Consider the following 9,847-nt stretch of genomic DNA (forward strand, 5'->3'; position numbering starts at 1 on the left):
TGTCATATGGGTCGTATGAGTAATGCAATATTCAGCTTGAATATTTTTCCTATTTATTTACTTGAAATAATTGAGTAATTTTATTAAAGACATAACAAATATAAATACCGGATATGATTGTTTAATTATAATAATTATTATAGTTTTTTTTTAACAAAATTCCATAGTATACATACACCAAATCCTCTTAAAGTCTTATAAAAATTAACCGTTATTTACCTTATTTCAAATCTCAAAAAACAAAGAGTATCAAAACGGTCGATATATGAAAAGAGAAAACTTACCAGGATCGTGGGAGCTGAGTTTAGAGAGGAGCGTGGGAGGCATGGGCGGGAGACGAAACAAATCGGTTTAGCCTAACTGCAGTGACAACCACACGAGCACAGTCCTTGCACACACACACACACACAGGCAAACACACTCCTGCCCAGGAACACTCGCCGAATCGCACAATTGAATTTATGTAAGCCAGAGTTCTACAAGCGAAACACACAAACAAACAAAAAAAAAAGCAGAAGGAAATCAGGAAAAAAGCAAACGAAATACGCCGTCAGGCACACAAAAAAGGACTTGCAAAAAAAAAAAAGAGAAACCAAGGAAGCACACACGCGGATGCGAAAAAAAAGTTCTACTGTTCGGAATCGGTGCCTGGGCAGCTGTGTTATCGGTAATTATTTTGCCACTTTTTCAAGTGCTCTCGCCACTTTCGGCACTTGCCCCACAATAACGCCCACCCCTCTGCCCATCCTCCCACTCTTATACTCACACTCTCTTAGTCGGCCAAGTGAACTAAGCTTATTTACCCATCGCTACTAATGGCATGGGAGGAGGCCAGTGGACAGACAGAGAAATATATAGTGACCGACAGAAAAGCGGGAGTGAGAATGGGAGTGGGAGTGGGAGAAGTCTATGGTGTTCGACTAAGAGTTACCTTTCATTAGCTTGAATATCAAATGAATAATTATGTTTTCTTTTTAATGCAAAAATTGATGAATAAATTATAAAGTTGTATTGTAAAGTCTACGCTATATACGTTTATCTTCTTCTTATAGTATAATTTACATGCCCGCAAGCTTAAAGTTGAAGAGTATCAAGTGAAGAGAGAATGTGGGGATGGGAGTGGGAGTAAGAGTGGGAATAAGAGCAAAGGCAAAGGCAGCTGCAGTAATGCGATAAAACGGCGATGCTGCGACAGTGGGGTGCTATTGTTATTGTTTCTCAAACAAATGAATACAAAATATTCCCATACTAATTGTATATTATTTGGAAAATGGCTTGCTTCCAAACTTGCGCCTTTTTCAAACAAATATAATTATAAAATAATTGATATTATTTAAATTTTCTAACCCACCATCTTCGCCCACTGTGCTGGTCCTTTGTCTTTGCCAGCTCCTTGGATGTTTGCTCTTCGGAGCCAAAACAGAATGCAACTGCTAACATATTTGACCCAAGTCGGGCTGACCCCCCCAACCCCGACCCTCTAGAGCCCAGCTGTGGCATGCGTTTGTTTGCCAACTTGATGAACTATGCACTGAATGCTTTCTCTTCCGCTGCCACTTCTTCGCTCTGCCCACTCCCACTCTCTTTCCCGCTCATCAATATGGCGGGCAGCACAAGGTCAGTTCAGGGTTGCCACAGTCGATCTGGCAGAATCTGGCTCTTGTAATTAATCGTTTATATTGTGTAAACTTTGAGATTTCTTACTTTTGTTTAGTTGTTGTCGTATCTTAAACATTTCAGTTAATCTCTGTGTGTGCCGAAGCCTCCACTGCCCCTCCACTACCCCCTTCCACTCGTACCGTACTTGTGTATCACCATTTGTTTGGCTCTGATTTAATACTAGCAATGACACAATGTTGACGCCGGCCGAGGACAGGCAATTTAACTACGATGTCGCCACTGCAGCGCGTCAAGGACGTCCAGCCACGTCCTCCTGCCTCCTGCCTCTGCCCTGCCCCGCCCCTGCCGCTCTCTTTTTGACACCCTGTAAGTCCCATTAGGCATGGCCGAAGCTTTTGTCTTTGCTATCATTATCAACACCCTGCCATGTTGGCTCATTTTTTCTCGCCCCGCTGCTTATGCTTTGCTTTCTCTTTTCCTCCCAATGCACCGCTAGAAAAAGAGTAACGTAATCAAAAACGGTATTACTATTTAAGAGAAATTGCCTTGAGGCTACCTTTTCGTATACGTAATATGCCTCAGACTCTTTGATCATTACGTATACGTAATATTTATTTAGAAATTACGTATACGTTATTACCAAAAATGCTGGATTTGGTATTAATTGTGTATAAGAGTATATTTTTTCAGTGCTTCTGGTGTTTGTTAAGAAAGACATTTTGTTGTTGCTTATTTTGCTTTCGCCTTCGTTTCCACTCAGTTCAAGTGTTTTGCATTTTCTGCTTGGCACAAGAATCAAGTGAGACCATAAATTGGAGAGTGTGTTTTGACTTTATTAATACCCTGTAAAGAAATAAGAACTATTACTAAAAACATTCAATATTGTATATATAGTGACTATGGAAGTAATACTTGTTAGTATTTTTGGTATATTTAGGATTAAGAAATTCCCCTTATAACCCATCACACCCTCTGGATACCCTGCTTTCGGGAAAAACGTTTGTTGCCACACTTTCCGCGTCTTCATCATTATCATCTGCGCTGCATCATGACAGTTGGCGTCCTTTTTCAAAAATTAACACAAACGTTGGTCATGCCACGCCCACCCCCAACCACCCCGCCCCTTGCGAGACAGGACAAAGGCAAGGCTAAGCCAAGACAGGATGAGGCACGGACGACAGATGAAAATGGAAATAAGAACGAGGAGGAAGGAAAAAAAAGCACGGCATTTATCAGAATATAAAAATGTTATGCTAAATAACATGGAATGACCTGAATTATAAGCAGAGATATTAGGCTTTCTTGGGAGGCTGTAGGCTGGAAGGAATTAACTGCCAAATCAGTTCCAGAAAGTCAACTTCTAATGACTTGTATCATTTATCAGAAGGAGATCTGAGATCTCTTCAAGTTAGCACCTTAGAGCAAAAATAGAAATCTCAGTAACCCCTGTAACTATTTCTTCAAATAATTCCAAAATCAAGCAATCCATGAGCTGAAATGTCAAACTCAAATTCCCATCCTTCCACCGACTCGAATTACACAACTTCAGTCTTTTCTGATAATTCATACTGTTAACATCGTTCGGCAATCCAAAATTCCCAGCGGCCTTTCATTTTGGTCCGAATATAATCCAAAAATTATTCTACCCCGTTCGGTTTTTGGTTAAGAAAAAAAAACAAATTTTTTTTCGAAATTTTCGATTCGAAATTAGACGCGAGAAGATGTCGAACGGCGGATACTCCTTCTGGAACGGCCAACCCGTTAACGCTCCCGTATACCCGCAGATGGGGGATCTGATGCAGCCGACCGGCCAGCCGACAGCCGGCGGATCCGGTGGCGGACCTTCTGCCGCCGGCTTCAGTGGACAAATGCCAGGTGCAATGGGATTCGGCAACTCTGGCGGAGCTTCAGCGTCTTCATCCCAAGGCGGAGGACACTCGCAGCGCGGCATGTCCGGCATGTCTGGCATGTCGGCCGGAATGGCCGGAATGGCCGGAATGGCTGGTATGGGAATGCAAATGCCCATGCCCAGTTCCCAAATGGGAATGGGCGACTACGGCCATGGGAGCATGCCCATGAGCGGCACGGTCAGCTCTCCACTTACCTGCAATCTGCCCCAGAGCTTCTTCGGGCAGTCGCAAGGACCCTACGAGCCCTGCATCGACAACGGAGAGGCCTTCTGCGCCTACAACGGCATGGACATGAGCATGAACTACGGCGGCGGTGGTGCCGGTGGCTCCATGTCCGGTGGTAAGGGTGGTTTCTGGTAGAGGTTCTGGGAGAGAACCACCATCCACCAAACGCCATCCAAGCGCCACATAAATGGGTCGAGAGGATCTCAGTTTCCAGAAAGCCCAACCTTCCACAAGTGCCTCGAAATTGTCAGTTGGCCGTTCAAATAAAATTATTGTTCACTTAATCTTAAAACAGTGTTTTTTATTTAAATTATATACTATTTAAGGTTTATTCTAGGCTTAGACAATTGTAATGTTTCTTGGGAAAAGTGTCACAAAAAGTGCTATACTTTTTGTAGGTCACTTTTATAAAGATTACTCTGATTATTCCGTGATTACGTAGCTACAGAACCTTAATTCTATATAGAGTTTTGCATTAAAACAGGTTTTGTTCACAGTTCTAAAATATATAGTATCTATTAATTAAATATACATAATATTTTAAACAAACATTTAAACTGGGAGAGGCAAGCTGAGAAACACTTTTCCTACCTACTTAGGGAGGTTATATCTTCTATATATATATATCCTATATCTTTAAAGAAATTATAGATACAATAAGACACTTATTATCTAATTATCACACTAAGATTCTAATAATCATAGTCATTATATATATAATAAATATTAATGCAAATAAACAACAAACTTTAAACAAGATTCAATAAAGATTTTGCCTTCCAACAACCCCTACTTAGGGAGGTTATATCTTATAGATCCTATATCTTTAAAGATATTTTAGAAACAAAAACACACCAATCTAATTATCCCACTAAGATTCTAATAATTATAGTAAATATATTATAATAAATATTTAATAATATAAATATAAATAAACAACAAACTATAAACCAGATTCTATAAAGATTTTGCCCTCCAACAACCCATATATCTTTAGAAAAGCCTCTTAAACTCTTAAAATTACCTCCCCCTATATAAAAAAAATATATTATTTTTTAAAATGTAAGACCTCTCCACCCCTCTAGTGACAAAAAATAAAAATGAGAAGCTGTCACATCGCCAAGTATTTCCAATTCATACAAATCAAGTTGAATAAACGTGCGGCTAATTGAATGTGGGAAGTGCCTCGGAAACGAGATTCGCATATATTTCATATGCAAATCGTATTGGGAGCCAGAGCCAGAGCCAGAGCCGGAGCCAGAGCCGGAGCCAGAGCCGGGGCTTAGAGATTAGAGAGAGTAACTATTACAGCATACTAAGTGGATAAATCGAAAACAAACAACCAGTTCAAACCAAAAAAAAAAGCCAAGGGGGATAATCAAAAGGGGGTCGTCCCAAAACCCCATAGCGGATCACTGGATGCCCTTACCCCAGAGATTGTATCACATTTGAATCATTTTGGAGCTGGAGCTGGCTTATGACCCTAATTGGATTACTTGTTACCATATTATTAGCCAGAGCGCTCCTCGTTTTAATAAATATATTCTTCCCGGTTCCCGGGAGATCTGGGCCATGTATCATCGGAATATGAGCCGAAAATAATGAGGGCCTTTTGTTTTCAGATCCCAACTATGCTAATATTTATAAAGATAGTGGGGTAGGGTAGGGGGATGACTGATTGCCCGGGAGATGAGTTGGCGGATTTGTGACCACCAGACACGCTAGAAATCTGGAGAACACAAGCTTAATTATAGTCACTGGAAACAATACTTTCATTCAACACCACCATCATTTTGCATTATTTTTATTGGAAAAGTAACTAATCGCTTCGATGGCTCGAATAAAATAAGAGAGGTATTTGTTTCAGTGCACTCTAGAACTAGAACTGGAGACCCTGGACCGGAGAGAGATTCCACTTCCAGCACGCAACTTTTTCTGGGTCTATATAAAGAGAGATGCCCCCTCGGATCCAGACATATATCAGTCTAAATCCGATAGAGAATCATGGAACGCTGGCAGAATCGTGTGGCCGTCGTCACGGGCGCCAGTTCGGGCATTGGGTCGGCCATTGCCAAGGATCTGGTCCTGGCCGGCATGAAAGTGGTGGGCCTGGCTCGGCGGGTCGACAGGGTCAAGGAGCTGGTAAAGGAACTCCCGACGGACAAGCAGGGCCGGCTCTTCCCCCTCTACTGCGACGTGGGCAGTGAGGCGTCCGTGAACGAGGCTTTCGACTGGATCATCCAGAAGCTGGGCGCCGTCGACATCCTGGTGAACAATGCCGGCACTCTGCAGTCCGGCTACCTGGTGGACATGAACCCCGCCAAGATGCAGCTGGTCCTGCAAACCAACATCATGGGCATTGTCCTGTGCACCCAGCGGGCCGTCCGCTCGATGCGGGAGCGCAAGTTCGACGGTCATGTGATCCTCATCAACAGCATCCTGGGCCACAAGACCATGACGGCCATGGAGGGCGTGGCCCCGGACGTGAATGTCTATCCGCCCAGCAAGCATGCCGTGACAGCTTTGGCCGAAGGATACCGCCAGGAGTTCCTCGGTCTGGGCACCAAAATCAAGATTACAGTAAGTTTTTGGGGAATTATTTTCTGTTAGGAAGAGCCCTATAATATTTTGAAATCCTTAGAGCGTCAGTCCCGGGGTGGTGGACACTGAGATCCTGCCGGACAGCATCCGGGATGTGATCAAGGACCGCATGCTCCATTCCGAGGATATATCCCAAGGTGTCCTGTACGCCATCTCTACGCCACCGCATGTCCAGGTGCATGAGTTGACAATCAAGCCGATTGGAGAGACCATGTAGGACTAATCCTTGAAAGGATTAAGTATCCTTTTTTTGTATTTTTTTTCATGTTTTCGTTCATGTAGCCTTTACACTTGTAGACCCTTAAGCACAAAAATAAATAAAATCAACTATCAATTCCAATTAATTTGTTTTTTGAGGCACTCCGAGAGAAGAAAAGTAAAATATTTTCATTTAAAAAGGACATCCTTTGAAGCTTTTTCGCTTTGGCTCTCCGCAGGCAATGAAAAATGTATTTTCAAATTAAAATTCCAGCCCGAAGATCGCTCGGAATATAAAAAGAAAAGAGCTGGCTGGCGGAAAATATACATAAATATAGTACGTACGTTGTGAGGACAAAACGACTTGCCGCATAATGGGGCAAGCAACTAATTGCCATTGGCCTTAATGGCTTTAATTGACAATTTTTGTTGGCCGCCTGCAAATGGCTCTCGAACAAAGCGAAAGACAATTGAAATTTTATACTGAAAGGCGGACAATAAATGGGTGGCTGGGCCAGAGAGACCGGGAGAGAGAGTGGAGGAAAGTCGGAAAATTCCAAAAGGAAAGGGGGTACATGATGCACTGGAAAGAAATTCAGAGAATTTTAACTAACTGAGAAAGTAAATTTAGTTTTTAATTGAAAGGGGAATTATTAAATTAAAAAAGTATATAGGAGAGTATACAGGACTATACTTATACATATGTATAAGAGTATATAAGAGAACACTCTCCAAACGAATATCCCTAAGAAATATCCCCGATAGAGTCAATATAAGCTTGTCCGTTTGTCCGCCTGTCCGCGAATTAGTTTATAAGTTAAGTTACTCCCTTCTTTGAAAAGCTATTGACTTCAAATTTGTCATATAGTTTTATTTTCTTAGCAGTTAGTATATAAGTAAAAATGGAAGAGATCGGCTATAATCTATTATATTATATGATATCATATATATTATTTATTTTCCCATTAATTTCCCTCAGTGTTATAATGAAATTCTTTGTGGTCAAAGAGTGTCATGTGCATTTAGGCAACTCCAGGCAATAGCTTTATACGAGGAAACCAAATCATTAGAGTGTCCTCCTCCTCGAAGCTTCCTATTTCCCATTTCTAGCTAACGGCCACACCACACATTTGATTTTATTTGAGCTTTTTCCGACTCCCAAGTCCGTGTCCATGTCCATGTCCGTGTCCGTGTCCGTCCGGAAACTCAATTTGTCAGATAAAAGCAAAAGAGCTGCAGCAGTTGAATAAGACAAGCCTTGAAGGACAAAGAACATCTTTCCTTCGTCTTGGCATCCTTCGTCCTTAGTCTTGAGTCCTGAGTCCTGAGTCCTCCAGTCTTTAGTCTATTAAAGTCGAGTCAACACCATTCGTGATGAACTGCAGCTGCAGTGTCAATTGAGACTTCAATCAAAACAAGACCTCAAAAAAATAAGACAGGAAAATCAAGGTTTTTATTGAAAGGAATGAATTAATACTCTTACAGAAGGTATAGTCCTGGATAGAGACAGTGTAGGCTTGTCCGTTTGTCCGCGTGTCCGCGAAATTGTCTCTAATCTAAGTTAGTTCCTCATTTTTAAAGCTATCTGGTCAGGATTTTGTACAAATACTAGTTCCTTAAGAGACATTTAAGGTACAATTTTCAAAACAAATACTTTGTTCTACAATCTCCAAAAATAACCTAAAAACATTTTAAATAATTCTTGAAAGACTGTAAACCTCAATCGTCATCCATTCCGTCATTTGTTTTCCTTCTGAAACGCGAGACTGATAAATTGTCATATTTTCTCAGATTTTATTTATACGCCTCTGTCTGTCTGTTTGGCCTGGGCCCTTTGATTGTCTGCCTTTTGGCCGAGTCAGAGGGGCCTCCTCCTACATACTACCACCACTTTCTGGTTCTGGTTGCTGGCAAAAGTTGTTTTGACGGCATCACAAGGCCACAAGCTGTCAAAAAGTTGTATACACTTCCCACTCCCACTCCCACTTCCACTCCGCCAATATCCAATCTCGGATATTCCACTTACACATGACCTGACCTGACATCCCATCCCCATCTCCGACTATAATTCTGATTCCAATTCCAATTAAGCTGTCATTATAGAAGCTCTGCTAGAAAAACTGGTTCGTGACTGGGGGGAAAAATCTTGAGTATTATTATAATTAGTTGGGGATTGATTTTCGTGTTGTTTTATTCGCCAAATTGTTAATTAATTTCTCTGCCAAATTGGCCAAATAATCGCGGAACAGATCTGTAGGATAGATGTTAAAAATCCCAAGTCTTTCAGTTTCATAATAATATATTCATGGCCACTTTTTTTGGTATTTTTTTCCGCTTGGAGAGCCGTATTTATTATGCTTATTTGCTTATATATTATTTATTCTTATATTATATACTATAATGCTTATTTATTATTTAAGCATTTTTCTAGCCGACTGCAGTGCGAATTAATGCAAATTCAATTAGGCCGATTAATTTCTAGCAGGGCGCCAGAAAACAGACATTGCTGGCCGGCTTAATTAATATTAGATTTGCCTCTGGCAGTCGGAAAAAAAAAGTCGGGGAAATTAAACTTAATTACATTGTGTAAAAATTTGATTTGCCATTTTTTTTACTATTTTTTGCTGTTCTTTTGTGGATGGAATATATTATTTTCCCATTTATTCACTGTCTGTCTGTCTGTCAGTCAGTCACACAATAAAAAATGAATCGGAAAAAAATGTGGAAATAAAATTAAATAATTGGCCAATAGTGTGCCAAATAAATCCAATAAAATGTAAAGCAATTACGTTTAGAATGAATGGTTCATGAATTATTTATAAATTGGTTGCTGGCCATAATAAAAAATATATCATTACACTTTGTGATGGAAAAGTGGGTACTTTTGAGAGAAAAACACAGGCTAGGTCAGTTTTATTTAATGATTTATTAAGTTTTATTCTTAATCTTTAATTATTGATTTAAATTAATTGATTAATTTAAAGTCTAACAGATTTTAAAAATAAAAAAAATTTAATGCATACTTTTTAAAGCCTAGAGATTTTTAGAGCCATTTTTGTATCGGAACTTTCTTTTGAAAATTCCCTAAAAATGTGAAAATTTCCCTAACATTTTCCTTCTAAATATTTAAACCATTTTTGTATTTCTTTATTTTGATTTAATATTTACTCTTTGAAATTGTAAAAAAGTATAAACTACAGCCACTATAACTAAAGAACTTGATTTTAAAAATCCCTACAAAGTTCCCTACATTTCTAAAACAAGTCAAAACTATTTTTTCATTTCTTTAATAT

The 9,847-nt window shown here is 40.0% G+C and overlaps 2 protein-coding genes across 2 annotated transcripts; both read left to right on the forward strand.

Annotated features, from left to right (window-relative positions):
• The first annotated feature begins 3,084 nt into the window (after positions 1-3,084).
• Positions 3,085-4,047, forward strand: LOC6505022 (keratin, type I cytoskeletal 9). Its single transcript, XM_001965579.4, has one exon. It carries the CDS (start codon positions 3,342-3,344, stop codon positions 3,888-3,890), a length of 549 nt encoding a protein of 182 aa, XP_001965615.1. The 5' UTR covers positions 3,085-3,341; the 3' UTR covers positions 3,891-4,047.
• Positions 4,048-5,724: 1,677 nt separating this feature from the next.
• Positions 5,725-6,696, forward strand: LOC6505023 (farnesol dehydrogenase). Its single transcript, XM_001965578.4, has 2 exons — positions 5,725-6,335; positions 6,397-6,696. Exons 1-2 carry the CDS (start codon positions 5,760-5,762, stop codon positions 6,571-6,573), a joined length of 753 nt encoding a protein of 250 aa, XP_001965614.1. The 5' UTR covers positions 5,725-5,759; the 3' UTR covers positions 6,574-6,696.
• The last annotated feature ends 3,151 nt before the right edge of the window (positions 6,697-9,847 follow it).

Source organism: Drosophila ananassae, chromosome XR (genome assembly GCF_017639315.1).
Source record: "Drosophila ananassae strain 14024-0371.13 chromosome XR, ASM1763931v2, whole genome shotgun sequence".
Classification (NCBI taxonomy): Eukaryota; Metazoa; Arthropoda; class Insecta; order Diptera; family Drosophilidae; genus Drosophila; species Drosophila ananassae.